The sequence below is a fragment of the Triticum aestivum genome, chromosome 4D (genome assembly GCF_018294505.1).
Source record: "Triticum aestivum cultivar Chinese Spring chromosome 4D, IWGSC CS RefSeq v2.1, whole genome shotgun sequence".
Taxonomy (NCBI): Eukaryota; Viridiplantae; Streptophyta; class Magnoliopsida; order Poales; family Poaceae; genus Triticum; species Triticum aestivum.
In genome coordinates this window covers 500,638,557-500,658,115 of record NC_057805.1, presented here as the reverse complement: position 1 = coordinate 500,658,115, position 19,559 = coordinate 500,638,557, and the positions used below count along the sequence as shown (strand labels likewise).

The window sequence follows — 19,559 nt, the reverse complement described above, 5'->3', positions numbered from 1 at the left end:
CATCACATTTGCCACTAGGTCCACGTGTTGGCCACCAGCCAGATCCACGTCATGCTGATGGGCCACCCAACGGACACCCGATCAACCTCTTCCATGCGCAAATACCACCGTCTGCAAGCAAAGGTAGATGCCCTGCTGCTGCCGCCGCAAGGGCGTTTCTAGATGACTGCGAGGAGGGGGTGTTGAGGAGTGCCGGCAGGGAGGGTTGGCACTCCCAAGTCATTGTAGATATGAACCATCTGCATGCTACGGAAAACTCTAGCCTTGTCGGAATGTGTGTTTTCCATCTTCCTCGGTTCTACGACCATTGATTGAACTTCCAGATTTCTTCTATTTTACTAGGCCCGTCTTCTTTTCTTGTCGTTGTCACCTCCAGCGATGTCTATTTCTTGACACTAGTGTCATTATTGTGAAAATCTTCCTATTGCAAATCTATTCACTGAAGAGTGCAACTACAAGCGAAGGAACCATAGAGAAAATTGGAGAACCGACAAGGAGGGCGGTGCTGGTGGAGGCATATGAAAAAAAAACGACTTATCTCCTTTCCCAAGACACAACAGATATGTAGCTATTCTTAAGAAAATGCTAGCTTTAGCATGATGAACATACACAAATACTTGCCCACTAAACTATTCAAAAATAAAGTTATACACATACCAAAACAACAAGGCTTAACATCTTAAATTATTGGAACATACAAACATGCCATATACATACATACATACATACATACATACATACATACATACATACATACATATGAGTGGTTACGTGCATACAGTTCTCAAGCGACCGGCCCCTTACCACTTCGTCTACTTAAGAATTTGTTGCATTTTCCATTGACGAGTAAGGCACTGTACTTATTTATTTCTTATTTCACACTACTATTCATATAGAACACACACCAGATGGGCATCTGCACCAACCTTATGGATAGACCTCGATGACACCTCGATGGCCAAGTTTCTTGACAATCTTATAGTTGCTAAACCCTGCTTTCGTAAAGATCGTGCTCCACTCCTTTTCATCCCGTTGCCGTCCTCTGGTACATATGAACATCAGCATGTCCATCAGCAGTTCGGTTTCAGTTATTGTCTCTAGAGAAGATCCAAGCACTATGTCTATGATGATCACTTTTCCTCCCATTTCTCGGGAAGGTATGGCCTTCTTGCATTGAGCGAGGATCTTGATGCAATCCTCGTCGCTCCAGAAGTGTAGAACAAGCTGGAATGGAAAAAAAAATCTATATTGTTTAAGCAATGGATAATCAGGGACGCAGAAGTTATCAACATAATGTAATTATGCATAGGTGTTGGTAGTCCTACAAAAAACCAATACCGAAACATGAAATAATTGGTTCAATCCAAACTCTCAGTTCCCTCTGTGCTATGTGGTATGTTATATGGAAGAGCAATTTTAAGGTGCTCCCACTTACCTCCTTAGAGGCAAGAAGAATATTAATTACAGTCCTTCGTTGGCAAAGGGTAAGTTTGTGTATAAAAATGTCTAATTATGGCAAGCTGTTCGTTGTTTGTTAGAAAAAGGAAGGCTCCAATGAACTAAATTACTCCCTCCGTTTCTAAATATAAGTCCTTTCAGAGATTTCAGTATGAGCTACATACGGATGTATGTAGAAATATTTTAGAGTCCATACTGAAATATCTAAAAAATATTTAGAAATGGGGGGAGTACCATTTTCTTCTTCACTTGGTTAATACCATATGTATCCATAACACATAATTTCGAATCACACGAATTGCATGAATTTCACTAGTACAGAGCACAAGGATACCACTACTATTTTGTATGCACCTTAAAATGTTAGGCTTTCTTTTCTAAAATAAGATCATGCCATAGTAGAGAGATTGATCACTACATGTATAGTCGTATACATGGAAATAGGTGCATCACTTAATAAGATTGCGAGGAATTAAACATTTTGCCTATTTAGATCATTTTAGGATGATTCATAATTAAGAAAATAAATTTGTACCACATCCCAAAGTAAGATATATCTAGCCTATGTGTTGGTATATCACTTACCAAAATCGCTCAGCATTTTTGAAATGATAATTGTTCGTACCGACTTGTAGTCAAAATCAAACCTTGTACTTGCGGGATATAGCACCAAAGTAAAAAAAACTTAACATGCATGGAAAAAATAGTCACTTTGTGCTTATGATGACACAGTTTACTTATAAATAAGTCTATATTGTATTTTTTTAGTCAAGGACATAGCTATTACCGCCTTTGTTCGATAATGTAGTGTCTATAGATTTTTTTTCAAAGTTAAACTTTGCAAATTTTGACCTAGTTTATATATGAAAATGTCTATATTTAGAATACAATATATACATCATTAGATACGTCATGAGATACCCCACTAAGAAAGATATGTCATGAGATATATTTTTATATTGTAAGTGTTTGGTATTGTAGATATAGATTATTTTTCTAGAAATTGGTCAAATTTTGCTAAGTTTGACTTTTGGAAGAAAAAAAAATCTTGTGTACCTATTAACAGGCAATACTGTCTACAAGTGGCTAGCAGTTGGATCACGAAGAATTAACGGTCTATATTAGTTTGGTTATATCCCAAAATTCCTCTGTACGTAGAAGAAAAATATATATTAGAACATTAAATGGAGAGAACGCCATATATATCGTCGTACCTTGAGCATGACGGCCTGAGCTGGTGGGACGGTATGGAAGAGGTCACCAGCGACATAGTTAACAACACCATCACTTGGGACTTTCTCGATCACCTTTGGAAGGTCCAACACATTGCACTTGATATGCGGGAAGGCCTTGACGATGGCCCTTGCGGTCGTCCCATCACCACCACAGCAGTCGGTGAGTGACTCCAGACCATTGAACAGCCCACGGCATTCCCGTACAACCGTGCCGATCCCCATATGGTCATGGGCGGCCAAGGCCTCATAGAACAGCTTGTCGGTCTCAGGATCGAGGAGCGTCATGCTCTCGTCGAAGGGCGCCGCGGCGTGCACATGCTCAAACGGAGATGGCACCGGTAGCGCACGATCGTTCTTGAACCAATCGGCCAGTCCTAAACCTGACTCCATGTGGTACCGCGAGGTGACGGCCAGCGGGAAGGCGATCTGCCTGGCCTCGCCGTCGATGAGCACGCCGTCCACAAGGATGTAGGACAGCGGGGTGAGGCTGTAGACCCCGTCCTCGGTGCACGACAGTGCGTCGGATTTGGCCAGCAGCCGCAGGACGCGGCTGAGAAACGGCGCCTTGGGTGGCGGAAGGGACAGCGCGGCCATCAGGTCGGCCAACGACGCGGTGCCGCCGAGGCGGTGGATCGCCGTCGGGATGCCGAGCTCGATGGCGCACCTGAGTGCCATGGACGTGAGGTAGGTGAGGCTGTGGCGCTGCAGGTCAGCCTGCGCCTTAATCAGCTGGGCGTCGCTGGGGACTGTCATGTGAGCTGCCATTCTTGCTCTATCACTCTCCAGTCTCAGGGCTGTGTAGTGGGTGTAAATTGCTCGGCTGGCTAAGAGGATTTATATAGCATGCGTTTGTGTTACTGCTAGCTAGTACTACTACGTATGCAGCAACTAACATGATTTAATATTTCGCTCGTGGAACCCGTGGAGGGCCATGCTTTTGTGGACATGTCTTGCGTACACGCCTCGTAGGAGCACAGCCGGGACCGGGAGCTGCTTCTTGCAGGGAAGATGATACGACCAGGCCGGGATCGTGACTGTTGGAATTAAAGGACGCGTCTACTTAACTTCTAACTACCTCCTACGACAGCAACTAATAAGGATTTAAAATTTTTACTCGTGGAACTCGAGGTGGGCCATGCTTGCGTACACGGCTCTGAGCAGAGGGGACCTGTCTCTTGCAGGGAAGATGAGCGTCTTTTTTTCTTTTTCTTTTTTTTTTTGCGTCTGCAAACAAACTAGTACTCCCTACGTTCCATAATGTAGTGCCTATAGATTTTTTGCAAAAGTCAAACATTACAAACTTTGACCATATTTATAAAGAAAAGTAGATACATTTAGAATACCAAATAGACATCATTGGATACATCATGAGTTATATTTTCAGAATGTACATGTTTGGTATTGTAGATGTAGACGGTTTTCTCTATACACTTGGTCAAAGTTAGCAAAGTTTGATTTTCACAAAAATTTATAGGCATTACATTGTGGAATGGAAGGAGTATTAGCTTCAGCACATATGTGGATTCATTACTAGATACTCCATCCAACTCATATTACTTGTCGCACAATCGAATGTATCTAGATGTATGGACCGGGCGAGTAGCTCAAACGAATTCATCACAGGAAAAATTACCTAGTTTACTGTAGGAGCAACTTTTTTTTGAGGGAGTATCGTAGGAGTAACTATGCCTCACAGAAAAATCTGTTTTATGTGAGTGTCTAGCCCAGAGGAAAAATAATTTGGGCCCAGCCCGCCATTGCACCACCGTGGAACGGGCTCTAGCGCCCGAAAAATCTTACTTCACGTGATTTTTTTCCTTTTGGGGCTTGAAAAAACGACATTGTTTGTTAAGGGGTACCCCTTACATAGATCACTCACACCTTGAGAGTTTCTACAAACTAGATGACCCGTTGCGCCAATGGCGTAAAGGCCGAGTGCAAGCCAAGTATTGAAAGAGTGTGCATTAAAATATATAGACACAGAATGAAACATATGGAAATAAGTACGGATTGATGATAGATAGATGGTTCATGATGATACATGTTTTCTAAGACGAAAAAAAACTGATCCAAACCAAGAGTAATCTGCAAACAAAATTTTAAAATAGTTTGACAAGTCTTAAGTCATACTCCATGCTATATCTTGGAGTTGTGTGTTATTTACAAACTCTAGTAAAAGATTGATGAATTTTGGAATTTCATATCACCGGCTTACAATTCAAACCCAAACTCAGGGCATATTTGAATTCAAATCTGAAAAAAGGCAGTCAAATACTCCTGAAAAGTCTTGGACATTTTCACAGTTATATAAGTAGTAGCATAGGTGAAATTTTTCAAGATATTTCTGATGAGTTTTGAGCACTGAAATTAATACTGAGTAGATTATGAGGGAGTAGAGGAGGAAGAGATATTACAGTCATTTTCATTTTTTTTTTTGTTATTTTTCTTTCAACCTTACTGACCAATGGGTCCCTCTCGTGAACCCACCAGTCAGGCTGGCAGCGCCAGCTCGCGGCACATGCGCCCGCGACTCCCTGCCCCTTCACGTTTTACTCCTACTCCACTACCTCCCTCCTCAATCCATTTCGTCTTCCTCCTGGATCCTCTTTCTGGTCGAGCTCGCCGGGGACACCGCGGCTCGCCGCAGCAACGCCAGCCATAGGAACGGGCGGGATCCACCGGCCCTCCGTCCGGCTCGACGTCCACGCCCCAGGGTCCAACATGCAGGCCCGCTGGACAACGCCGTGAATTGCCTCATTTTTCCAGTGAGTCCTTGATCCTAGGTACTTTCCCTAACTCTGTTCAGCTCCGGACGTCGTTTTGATGCTATTCGTGGACATCGAGCATGCAGCAAACTTTTGGACCGAGGCCGCCTTCCTCTGTTCCGTCAGCCGCCGTTGCGACGCTGTCACGGTCGTCCTCCTCCCCGAGCAACTCCAGGGACCGTGACGGGCCCCGCGTCTCCTCTGGACCAAGAATTCGAAGCAGCGGGTCTCTCCTACTTCTTCCTTGAAGCTGACTGCCGTTGCTGCCGTCCTGAATTCGCTGTCGTTCGTCCCCATGCCGTCCAGCCTCGCTACAAACAGTAGGGTGAGAAGCCGCCCTGCCTTCTCGTGCCCTCTTTTCTTGGTCAACGTCGTTTTTTTCTCATTCAGACCGTCGCTGGAGATGGTTGTGGCGCTGCCTCCTGTGACCATTTTTGTCCGGGCCAACATGTTTAGGCCACGAGGTTGTTGCCCCTCGCTTTTGCTGCTTACTGCTGCTTGCCGCTGCTACTTCTGCTGTTTGTTGTTGTTGTTTGTTGGCTGCTCGCTATTGCTCTGCTTGCTGCTGCTCGTGGGCTGCTTGTACTTGAGAAAGAGAGAGCTTTTTGCTATATGCATCCATCTCCTCTTTTATTGCTGTGTGGGCCCACTAACATCCTCAGTGTTTTGTCTACTCACTCAGTTTCATTCAAATAAATAGACACCTCATGTATGTTGAAGTAAAATTTTGATTTACAATCTGTTTGCACAACTGTATATATTTTTCCTTACAAGATTTTTAAAACAAGACTAATATTGAGTATATTTTTAGAAATTAACTTTTAAACAACTAAATAACCATGCTCAAACTTGTTTCGTAATTTTTAATTACATGCGAAAAAATAAAAAATGTTTCATTCTATTTCTTAAAAATATATTACTGTTTCACTATGGCTCGCCGTGTTTCGTATCATAATTTTACGTTGTGTAACAATGTGTATCAAACTGATTTTCTTATTAATTAACACTGTTTACCATGTTTCAGAGCTTCAATTTTAAAATTGTTGAAATATATTAAAAATTGGTCTCATATTAAAGTTCTTGTTGTCATAAACACAAATATGCAAACGGGTCATAAATTGTACTTTGGTTTAAAAGATAGAATAGATTTTTACTTGGAAATAAAATGCAAAAGTATGGGATGGTGGAGCCTAACCAGAACAGTGTGCTTTCATGTGGTCAGAGAAAGACGTAACCAACTACCAGCCGTATCAAACAATCAATGCATTGCATGGCATCGGATCTCCAAATTAAATCAACGGCTCCCACATGCACGGGACATCCCGTGCATGGGAGAATTGTTTTTCTCGTACTATATTATGTTTAACTCTACTGTTCATCAATCGAGCAGTTTCCTTGTGTGCTTGTCTAGCTAGCTTGCACACATGTAGCTTTCCTGGCTGATTTGATCTACCAAGTTCAGAAACCAACATATATTAGGCTAAGTCAAGTTGTCGCTGAGTATGAAAGTTTACTCTAATATTTGATTTATCAAGAAAATCATAGGAAAATGCTCAACCTGCTGAATTTGTAAAATCAATAAAAAATATATAATCATTCCAGTTCTGCTTGGAGTAGTACTGCTATGGAGTTGGGATGGTTTAACTTGTACTGTAGCCATAGGAATGAGCATATTCAGTATTGCTATTTAGAAATAAAAGATGATGCAATACTGGTAAAATTAACTCATGATCAACTGTTAGAATTTGCTGCTATAAATAAAGGTCCCTTGAATTGCATGCCCAGTTCACATAATGAGTCCTTTGTGCAGGGAGTTCTAGCGACACATTATACAAGGAGCTATGGCATGCTTGCGCTAGGCCGTTGATCACAGTGCCTCGTCAAGGTGAAAGGATTTACCACTTTCCGCATGTTTACATGGAACAGGTATGTCTCGCCGCATTGGTGTTTGCTCTTCTTGATGCCAGATAACTAATAAATGAATTTGCTACTCAGCACAAACAGTACCTATTTGTGTTATGGGACACCGCTTTGTTCTTGTGTTAAAAATGACAATCTTTGTTTATGCGGAATAATCATTCAGGTATTTAAATGATTATCATCCAGGTATTTAAAGATCGTCCACATACATATATACAACCTGTTAGGGTCCTTGTGTGTGCGTGGTGTGTGCTTCTCTAGTATGGTCATGTATTAGTTGACAAATAAATATCCAACAGACAGTGTTCCAGCCTTGTAGGCCTCACCACAAGTCCCTTGGGCCCATTTAAATTATCCGCTTCCTTTCACAGAATATACATTTGTAAGTGGTACTACAACATAAAGAGAACTATCCTTGGGCCCATGCAAATATAAGTGAATACGGAATCTATCTGCAGTAGAACAGAATTCAGTTGTTATCACCTCAGCACACCTGGGATGCAACTGCAATCAGAAATAACAATTCCTTGAGGTGCTTTTCAAGTTGTAGAATCTGCATCAACTAATCATGTGAGTCTACTATAAAATAAGGAAAATTCAGCAACATGGTTAACGAAGCCTAGTTAGAGACTTGATAACGGAAGAAGCACTTCAAACAAAGTTCAGAGAACCAAAGTATGTTCAGGAATTTGTCACTAATATAAAGTAACAATGCAATGCCATTTCACATTCATAAATAAAGCAGGCTGGGTCTAGAATGTGAAGTTCAGGGGGGTGGGTCTAAATTGTTTAAGACTGCCTACTGTCCAGCTAAAAATGAAATATAAAATATGGTGTTTAGCAGGTATGTTGATAAAAGAAGACCAATAAAACATTAGGCAGGTCTTCTTTTATCCACGTAAAACTGTTGAGTTCCTTTCTGAAGCATTAAAAGACCTCATATGCGAGTTCCACCATAAAACAGTGAAATATATCACTTATTATAGTGATTACCTCTTTTCTTGAGTAGTTCTGCGCACCTCTCCCAGGTTGAATCTCCCACTAAAATCATTTTTTACCTTAGCCTTTGTACCTTCCTGGAAAACAGAAAAAGAACATGATTACTCAAAAATAAGTTTACTGCATTTAAATAAAATACTTTCTTGTGATTCTTTTTCGTGCATTTGACTAATCTTCGCTGCCATCAGGATGCTAGAGCACCTTCACTTCCCAAACATAATAAAGGCTGGCACTGCAAAAAATCAGGGTGTCTCAAGAAGTACTGTGAATGCTTTCAAGCAAATATTCTTTGCTCCAAGAATTGTAAATGTATGGATTGCAAGAACTTCAAAGGAAGTGAGGAACTATAGGCTATAACTCAAGGGGATAATGCATCTGATAAAAATAACGTTCAGCAAACAGCTAATGTCACTCTGAATGGTGCCATTGGATCCTCTGGATATAAATATTCACCTGTACGTAGAGAAAGACACCCAGAAGACCCCCTTGGTCCTGAGGTAATTTCAAGTTAGCTAGTTCTGCAACTTCAAGCAATCTGCCATTTTAAGTCAGATCTCGTGTAACACATCTATTTTGTTGCTAGTTTCCTTTTATTTCTGCTTCAGCTATAAATCCAGTTGGGTGTACATCCACTTGATCACTGTTACTAATTTTTTTACCTAACTTCAGCTATAAATTTTGATGAGCTGGTAATTGTTTCATGTGCTCTAGGCTAACCACTTGGATGCTTCACAAGCTGCTTCTTCTAGTGGACTTGAAGGCCGTATTGGTTGTCAGAGTAGATCTAAAATGGTCTATAGGTAAGTAAAAAATGGTCTGGTTAATTTGAATACTGGATAGCCACCTCGCAGAAATAAATAAATGAATAAAACCTTAGAACAAAACTGATCTATTCTAATATATGAGGGGCATGATACAAGCGCATGTGTAGATTAAGAAAAACATCAATGACACAAACTACTGTGAGCGAATGTGCCGAGAGATTGCTGGCTATTAGATCATAATCTATTTACAACATGTAAACTTAGCATATTCACCTCAAAAAATTCAGGCTAACAAACTTACCAAGCTAGGAAAGCAATAGGCATACAGGGCAGATAATCTATGGAATACCGACGCAAGCAATAGGATGAACATGTCTTTGGTGAGGTCTGAATCTATACCTATTTACAGTGTTACTGCATCAAGTCTGTAAATCTCGCAAACTTGGCTGCACAAATATTATAAGTGCCATTATTTTTTCCTCAGCCAACGTATGGCAGCAGATTCACAACTCGAGCGTGCCACTCTTCAAAATAAGAATCGCATCCTACCATACCTCAGAGCCTGTGGTAAGCAACACCAGCTGGGACGGCGCCATCGGCTGCTGGTATCTGTCTTCTTCAGCTGCAAGTAACGGTGAAGCTGACGACGAGTGTGAGGCCACGCCCTGTTCCTTCCCTCTCTGGTCTCGCTTGCCCATTTCCTTGCCCCTGCTTGGCTTGCTGTCAGAGGTTTATTCAAAAAAAAAGGAACCACACACACTTGCATAGATGAGCAGAAAAAGAGAGGGATAAAGACCAGGAGCAAAGGGGGATCAGGACGCAGAGAAGCTCACCTTGGCATCACCGACAGCGCTGCCACTTCGACCCGGCCGAAGGCGCCTCTTCTGTCCGTCGGCGGCAGCAACAGCACACCGACCGGATCCTTGCACCCCCGCCTGGGGCCGTCGCCCTGCAGTCTTGCCAGCCCCAACTCGACCTGAGAGCGGCTCCTCCATCCGCTGGCACCGCAGCCGCCTCAGCCCGTCACCTTGCAACCTCGCCCGCCCCCACTGCCGTTGCCAGGAGATGCAGCCGCTCCGTTCTCCTCTGGCCAGATGCGCCATTGCATCCCGCACTGGCCACCTGATTCGTTGGGTGGGCACGCGTGATGATGGTGATGAGGAGAGAGGAGGAGAGACAGGGGTGGCGGCGGCGGTGGTGGCGGCGGCGGCGTCTGGAGAGGATGAGCGGGGGGAGGACACGGGATTGGTGGGTGAATCATCCAGGATGGGCGCGGTTAATGTATTTTTCACGCAAGGCGCGGGCGACGAACACACAGCACGCGCACTTCCAAGCTAGGCCCGTAAGAGACGAAGGCTCACTTGTCATCCGCTTGAGCAAGAAAGAGTGGTGTGGAAAGAAACAAGCCGTGGGATTTTTGACACCGGGGTGAAAAACCTCCAGCGAGGCAGATCGAGCGAACGAGATCAAAAGCGGGATGCAAGTGCCCTCGCTAGGCGAGTTGCCTAGCGTGGTTTATATGTTCGATGACACACTCACTAGTGCAGAACCGGGCATTATCACCGGTTCGAAAGGCCCTTTAGTGCTGGTTTTGTAACCGGCACTAAAGGGTGGGGACTAAAGGTCCCCCCAGTACCGGTTCAGCACGAACCGCCACTAAAGGGCCACCACGTGGCACGAGCCAGCGACGGGGGCGTGGAGACCTTTAGTATCGGTTTGTAACACCAACCGGTACTAAAAGGTTTGGTGGTTTTGGTTTTATTTTTTATTTTTTCCTTTAATTTTGTGTTTTTCATTTAATTTAGAGATTGTTTTTATATTATAATAAGTTATTAAATCATTAGGTGAAAGAACCGCAGATTAGTTTTAAGTGAATGGATCCTAAGTGATCAAGTAACATGGATTATCCATAATACTTGATCACTTAGCTAGGATCCATCCAGTTGAAACTAATCCGCGGTTCTTTCATAAATGATATAATAACTTATCATCATCATCATATTAATATAAAAACTTTTGCATCATATCATCACCAACAACACTAGCTAATAATCATCATGTCATTACCACTATTTAATCATCATAGTCATTACCGCTATCTAATCACCACACCAACACTAGCTTAAAGAAGAAACATTCACTTGTACCAGAAGCAAAGATATCATCGAGTTCAACATGGTCACGACATTATAAGCGTTCATAAGACCACAAAAGCAAATCACTTTAAGATTAAGTTCAGGACGAAGAACACGGACATGAGAGGACAAAGTACTAAGAGCAGGAACTAGCTAATCACTTCTGCTGCTCTCTCTCAGGTAAAATAGTATAGAACATGTGTAGTTCTACTTATTCATCATATTGGAGCATGTAGATGAACCTGTCTCCTAATCGTGGGCTGCGCTTTTGATTGCTGCCCCCAAGTACTTCTCTACGATCCTTCACAATTTTGCTCCAGTCTTTCACTATTAAGCATTCCTCGGTTTTAGAAATCCTAAATGCACTCATGTGCGTTGTAGGATGTCTTGGCCGTAAACCATTGCTACCTCTTGAGCACTGCGTTGGTTTTCCCTTGAAGAGGAAAGGGTGATGCAGTAAAGTAGCATAAATATTTCCCTCAGTTTTTGAGAACCAAGGTATCAATCCAGTAGGAGGCCACGCACGAGTCCCTCGCACCTACACAAACAAATAAATCCTCGCAACCAACGGAATAAAGGGGTTGTCAATCCCTTCACGGTCACTTACGAGAGTGAGATCTGATAGATATGATAAGATAATATTTTTGGTATTTTTATGATAAAGATGCAAAGTAAAGAAAGCAAAATAAAAACGGCGCTAAAAATAACTTGTTGTCGGACGATTAAATATGATGGAAAATAGACCCGGGGGCCATAGGTTTCACTAGTGGCTTCTCTCGAGAGCATAAGTATTACGGTGGGTGCACAAATTACTGTTGAGAAATTCATAGAATTGAGCATAGTTATGAGAATATCTAGGTATGATCATGTATATAGGCATCACGTCCGCGACAAGTACACCGACTCCTGCCTGCATCTACTACTATTACTCCACACATCGACCGCTATCCAGCATGCATCTAGAGTATTAAGTTCATAAGAACAGAGTAACGCTTTAAGTAAAATGACATGATGTAGAGGGATAAATTCATGCAATATGATATAAACCCCATCTTGTTATCCTCGATGGCAACAATACAATACGTGCCTTGCTGCCCCTACTGTCACTGGGAAAGGACACCGCAAGATTGAATCCAAAGCTAAGCACTTCTCCCATTGCAAAAAAAGATCAATCTAGTAGGCCAAACCAAACTGATAATTCGAAGAGACTTGCAAAGATAACCAATCATACATAGAAGAATTCAGAGAAGACTCAAATATTGTTCATAGATAAACTTGATCATAAACCCACAATTCATCAGTCTCAACAAACACATCGCAAAAGAAGATTACATCAAATAGATCTCCACAAGAGAGGGGGAGAACATTATATTGAGATCCAAAAAGAGAGAAGAAGCCATCTAGCTAATAACTTTGGACCCGAAGGTCTGAGGTAAACTACTCACACATCATCGGAGAGGCTATGGTGTTGATGTAGAAGCCCTCCGTGATCGATGCCCCCTCCGGCGGAGCTCCGGAAAAGGCCCCAAGATGGGATCTCACGGGTACAGAAGGTTGCGGCGGTGGAATTAGGTTTTTGGCTCCGTATCTGGTAGTTTGGGGGTACGTAGGTATATATAGGAGGAAGAAGTACGTCGGTGGAGCAACGTGGGGCCCATGAGGGTGGAGGGCGCGCCCACGGGGGGTAGGCGCGCCCCGCTACCTCGTGCCTTCCTGGTTGATGTCTTGACGTAGGGTCCAAGTCCTCTGGATCACGTTCGTTCCGAAAATCACGTTCCCGAAGGTTTCATTCCGTTTGGACTCCGTTTGATATTCTTTTTCTGCGAAACTCTGAAATAGGCAAAAAAATAGCAATTCTGGGCTGGGCCTCCGGTTAATAGGTTAGTCCCAAAAATAATATAAAAGTGTATCATAAAGCCCATTAATGTCCAAAACAGAATATAATATAGCATGAAACATTCAAAAATTATAGATACGTTGGAGACGTATCAAGCATCCCCAAGCTTAATTCCTGCTCGTCCTCGAGTAGGTAAATGATAAAAAACAGAATTTTTGATGTGGAATGCTAGTTGGCATAATTTCAATGTAATTCTCTTAATTGTGGTATGAATATTCAGATCCGAAAGATTCAAGACAAAAGTTTAATATTGACATAAAAATAATAATACTTCAAGCATACTAACTAAGCAATTATGTCTTCTCAAAATAACATGGCCAAAGAAAGTTATCCCTACAAAATCATATAGTCTGGGTATGCTCTATCTTCACCACACAAAATATTTAAATCATGCACAACCCCGATGACAAGCCAAGCAATTGTTTCATACTTTTGACGTTCTCAAACTTTTTTCAATCTTCACGCAATACATGAGCGTGAGCCATGGACATAGCACTAAATGTGGAATAGAATGGTGGTTGTGGAGAAGATAGTCTCACATCAACTAGGCGTATCAACGGGCTATGGAGATGCCCATTAATAGATATCAATGTGAGTGAGTAGGGATTGCCATGCAACGGATGCACTAGAGCTATAAGTATATGAAAGCTCAACAAAAGGAACCAAGTGGGTGTGCATCCAACTCGCTTGCTCACGAAGACCTAGGGCATTTTGAGGAAGCCCGTCATTGGAATATACAAGCCAAGTTCTATAATGAAAATTTCCCACTAGTATAAGAAAGTGATATCATAGGAGACTCTCTATCATGAAGATCATGGTGCTACTTTGAAGCACAAGTGTGGTAAAAGGATAGTAACATTGTCCCTTCTCTCTTTTTCTCTCATTTTTTTATTTGGGCCTTTTCTTTTTTTATGGCCTCTTTTTTTTATTAAGTCCGGAGTCTCATCCCGACTTGTGGGGGAATCATAGTCTCCATCATCCTTTCCTCACTTGGGACAATGCTCTAAAAAATGATGATCATCACACTTTTATTTACTTACAACTCAACAATTACAACTCAATACTTAGAACAAAATATGACTCTATGTGAATGCCTCCGGCGGTGTACCGGGATATGCAATGAATCAAGAGTGACATGTATGAAAGAATTATGAACGGTGGCTTTGCCACAAATACAATGTCAACTACATGATCATGCAAAGCAATATGACAATGATGGAGCGTGTCATAGTAAACGGAACGGTGGTAAGTTGCATGGCAATATATCTTGGAATGGCTATGGAAATGCCATGGTAGGTAGGTATGCTGGCTGTTTTGAGGAAGGTATATGTTGGGTGTATGATACCGGCGAAAAATGCGCGGTATTAGATAGGCTAGCAATGGTGGAAGGAAGAAAAGTGCGTATAATCCATGGACTCAACATTAGTCATAAAGAACTCATATACTTATTGCAAAAATCTACAAGTTGTCAAAGCAAAGTATTACGCGCATGCTCCTAGGGGGATAGATTGGTAGGAAAAGACCATCGCTCGTCCCCGACCGCCACTCATAAGGAAGACAATCAATAAATAAATCATGCTCCGACTTCATCACATAACGGTTCACCATACGTGCATGCTACGGGAATCATAAACTTTAACACAAGTATTTCTCAAATTCAAAACTACTCAACTAGCATGACTCTAATATCACCATCTTCATATCTCAAAACAATTACCAAGTATCAAACTTCTCATAGTATTACTCCACTCATCAACCGCTATCCAGCATGCATCTAGAGTATTAAGTTCATGGAAACAGAGTAACGCCTTAAGCAAGATGACATGATGCAGAGGGATAAATTCATGCAATATGATAAAAACCCATCTTGTTATCCTCGATGGCAACAATACAATACGTGCCTTGCTGCCCCTACTGTCACTGGGAAAGGACACCGCAAGATTGAACCCAAAGCTAAGCACTTCTCCCATTGCAAGAAAGATCAATCTAGTAGGCCGAACCAAACTGATAATTCGAAGAGACTTGCAAAGATAACCAATCATACATAAAAGAATTCAGAGAAGATTCAAATATTGTTCATAGATAAACTTGATCATAAACCCACAATTCATCGGTCTCAACAAACACACCGCAAAAGAAGATTACATCGAATAGATCTCCACAACAGAGGGGGAGAACATTATATTGAGATCCAAAAAGAGAGAAGAAGCCATCTAGCTAATAACTATGGACCCGAAGGTCTGAGGTAAACTACTCACACATCATCGGAGAGGCTATGGTGTTGATGTAGAAGCCCTCCGTGATCGATGCCCCCTCCGGCGGAGCTCCGAAAAAGGCCCCAAGATGGGATCTCACGGGTACAGAAGGTTGCGGCGGTGGAATTAGGTTTTTGGCTCCGTATCTGGTAGTTTGGGGGTACGTAGGTATATATAGGAGGAAGAAGTACGTCGGTGGAGCAACATGGGGCCCACGAGGGTGGAGGGCGGGCCCAGGGGGTAGGCGCACCCCCCTACCTCGTGCCTTCCTGGTTGATGTCTTGACGTAGGGTCCAAGTCCTCTAGATCACGTTCGTTCCGAAAATCATGTTCCCGAAGGTTTCATTCCGTTTGGACTCCGTTTGATATTCTTTTTCTGCGAAACTCTGAAATAGGCAAAAAAACAGCAATTCTGGGCTGGGCCTCCGGTTAATAGGTTAGTCCCAAAAATAATATAAAAGTTTATAATAAAGCCCATTAATGTCCAAAACAGAATATAATATAGCATGGAACAATCAAAAATTATATATACGTTGGAGACGTATCAACCATTGACATGCGACCTTTAGTCTCGATCCACTGAGGCACAACTATCATCGAGAGTCCCTGTTGAAGAACATCGTATAGTTGTTGGGGAACGTAGTAATTTCAAAAAATTCCTATGCACACGCAAGATCATGGTGATGCATAGCAACGAGAGGGGAGAGTGTTGTCCACGTACCCTCGTAGACCAAAAGCGGAAGCGTTAGCACAACGCAGTTGATGTAGTCATACGTCTTTACGATCTGACCGATCAAGTACCGAACGCACAGCACCTCCGAGTTCAGCAAACGTTCAGCCCGATGACGTCCCTCGAACTCCGATCCAGCCGAGTGTTGAGGGAGAGTTTCGTCAGCACGACGGCGTGGTGCCGATGATGATGTTCTGCCGACGCAGGGCTTCGCTTAAGCACCGCTACAGTATTATCGAGGTGGACTATGGTGGAGGGGGGCACCGCACACGGCTAAAAGATCAAACGATCAATTGTTGTGTCTCTAGGGTGCCCCCTGCCCCCGTATATAAAGGAGCAAGGGGGGAGTAGCGGCCGGCCAGGAGAGGGCGCGCCAGGAGGAGTCCTACTCCCACCGGGAGTAGGACTCCCTCCCTTTTCCTTGTTGGATTAGGAGTGGAGGGGGAAAGAGGAGGGAGAGAGGAAGGAAAGGGGGGCACCGCCCCCCTCTCCTTGTCCTATTCGGACTAGGGGAGGGGCGCGCGGCCCTGCCTTGGCCGCCTCTCCTCTCTACCACTAAGGCCCACTATGGCCCATTAAGCCCCCAGGGGGTTCCGGTAACCTCCCGGTACTCCGGTAAAATTCCGATTTCACCCGGAACACTTCCGATATCCAAATATAGGGTTCCAATATATCAATCTTCATGTCTCGACCATCTCGAGACTCCTTGTCATGTCCGTGATCACATCCAGGACTCCGAACAACCTTCGGTACATCAAAACATATAAACTCATAATATAACTGTCATCGAAACTTTAAGCGTGCGGACCCTCCAGGTTCGAGAACTATGTAGACATGACCGAGACACGTCTCCGGTCAATAACCAATAGCGGAACCTGGATGCTCATATTGGCTCCCACATATTCTACGAAGATCTTTATCGGTCAGACCGCATAACAACATACGTTGTTCCCTTTCTCATCGGTATGTTACTTGCCCGAGATTCTATCGTCGGTATCTCAATACCTAGTTCAATCTCGTTACCGGCAAGTCTCTTTACTCGTTCCGTAATACATCATCCCGCAACTAACTCATTAGTTGCAATGCTTGCAAGGCTTAAGTGATGTGCATTACCGAGAGGGCCCAGAGATACCTCTCTGACAATCGGAGTGACAAATCCTAATCTCGAAATACGCCAACCCAACAAGTACCTTCGGAGACACCTGTAGAGCACCTTTATAATCACCCATTTACGTTGTGACGTTTGGTCGCACACAAAGCGTTCCTCCGGTAAACGGGAGTTGCATAATCTCATAGTCATAGGAACATGTATAAGTCATGAAGAAAGCAATAGCAACATACTAAACGATCGAGTGCTAAGCTAACGGAATGGGTCAAGTCAATCACATCATTCTCCTAATGATGTGATCCCATTAATCAAATGACAACTCATGTCAATGGCTAGGAAACATAACCATCTTTGATCAACGAGCTAGTCAAGTAGAGGCATACTAGTGACACTCTGTTTGTCTATGTATTCACACAAGTATTATGTTTCCGGTTAATACAATTCTAGCATGAATAATAAACATTTATCATGATATAAGTAAATAAATAATAACTTTAGTATTGCCTCTAGGGCATATTTCCTTCAGTCTCCCACTTGCACTAGAGTCAATAATCTAGTTCACATCGCCATGTGATTTAACATCAATAGTTCACATCACCATGTGATTAACACCCATAGTTCACATCGTCATGTGACCAACACCCAAAGGGTTTACTAGAGTCAGTAATCTAGTTCATATCGCTATGTGATTAACACCCAAAGAGTACTAAGGTGTGATCATGTTTTGCTTGTGATTTTAGTCAGCGGGTCTGTCACATTCAGATCCGTAAGTATTTTGCAAATTTCTATGTCTACAATGCTCTGCACGGAGCTACTCTAGCTAATTGCTCCCACTTTCAATATGTATCTAGACCGAGACTTAGAGTCATCTAGATTAGTGTCAAAACTTGCATCGACGTAACCCCTTACGACGAACCTTTTGTCACTTCCATAATCGAGAAACATATCCTTATTCCACTAAGGATAATTTTGACCGTTGTCCAGTGATCTACTCCTATATCACTATTGTACTCCCTTGCCAAAATCAGTGTAGGGTATAGAATAGATCTGGTACACAGCATGGCATACTTTATAGAACCTATGGCCGAGGCATAGGGAATGACTTTCATTCTTTTTCTATCTTCTGCCGTGGTTGGGCTTTGAGTCTTACTCAATTTCACACCTTGTAACACAGGCAAGAAACTCTTTCTTTGACTGTTCCATTTTGAACCACTTCAAAATCTTGTTAAGGTATGTACTCATTGAAAAAACTTATCAAGTGTCTTGATCTATCTCTATAGATCTTGATGCTTAATATGTAAGCAGCTTCACTGAGGTCTTTCTTTGAAAAACTCCTTTCAAACACTCCTTTATGCTTTGCAGAATAATTCTACATTATTTCCGATCAACAATATGTCATTCACATATACTTATCAGAAATGTTGTAGTGCTCCCACTCACTTTCTTGTAAATACAGGCTTCACCGCAAGTCTGTATAAAACTATATCCTTTGATCAACTTATCAAAGCGTATATTCCAACTCCGAGATGCTTGCACCAGTCCATAGATGGATCGCTGGAGCTTGCATATTTTGTTAGCACCTTTAGGATTGACAAAACCTTCTGGTTGCATCATATACAACTCTTCTTCAATAAATCCATTAAGGAATGCAGTTTTGTTTATCCATTTGCCAGATTTCATAAAATGCGGCAATTGCTAACATGATTCAGACAGACTTAAGCATAGATACGAGTGAGAAACTCTCATCGTAGTCAACACCTTAAACTTGTCGAAAACCTTTTGCGACAATTCTAGCTTTGTAGATAGTAACACTACTATCAGCGTCCGTCTTCCTCTTGAAGATCCATTTAATCTCAATGGCTCGCCGATCATTGGGCAAGTCAATCAAAGTCCATACTTTGTTCTCATACATGGATCTCATCTCAGATTTCATGGCCTCAAGCCATTTTGCGGAATCTGGGCTCACCATCGCTTCTTCATAGTTCGTAGGTTCGTCATGGTCTAGTAACATAACCTCCAGAACAGGATTACCGTACCACTCTGGTGCGGATCTTACTCTGGTTGACCTACGAGGTTCAGTAATAACTTGATCTGAAGTTCCATGATCATCATCATTAGCTTCCTCACTAATTGGTATAGGCGTCACAGAAACTGGTTTCTGCGATGAACTACTTTCCAATAAGGGAGCAGGTACAGTTACCTCATCAAGTTCTACTTTCCTCCCACTCACTTCTTTCGAGAGAAACTCCTTCTCTAGAAAGGATCCATTCTTAGCAACGAATGTCTTGCCTTC

General features: G+C 42.6%; 1 protein-coding gene across 1 annotated transcript; it reads right to left on the bottom strand.

Moving 5' to 3' along the window:
• Window positions 1–654: 654 nt before the first annotated feature.
• LOC123099039 (flavonoid O-methyltransferase-like protein Os11g0303600) lies at window positions 655–3,502 on the bottom strand. The gene is made up of 2 exons (XM_044521150.1): window positions 2,673–3,502; window positions 655–1,224 (listed from the first exon to the last, which is right to left on the bottom strand). The coding sequence occupies exons 1-2, from the start codon at window positions 3,456–3,458 to the stop codon at window positions 928–930; spliced, it is 1,083 nt and encodes a 360-aa protein (XP_044377085.1). The 5' UTR covers window positions 3,459–3,502; the 3' UTR covers window positions 655–927.
• Between the last annotated feature and the right edge of the window lie 16,057 nt (window positions 3,503–19,559).

Coding starts and splice junctions, on each gene's coding strand:
- LOC123099039 (XM_044521150.1), bottom strand. CDS start 3,458: ATGGCAGCTCACATGACAGTCCCCAGCGACGCCCAGCTGATTAAGGCG. Junction 1,225..2,672: donor CTCAGGCCGTCATGCTCAAG/GTACGACGATAT, acceptor TTTCCATTCCAG/CTTGTTCTACACTTCTGGAG.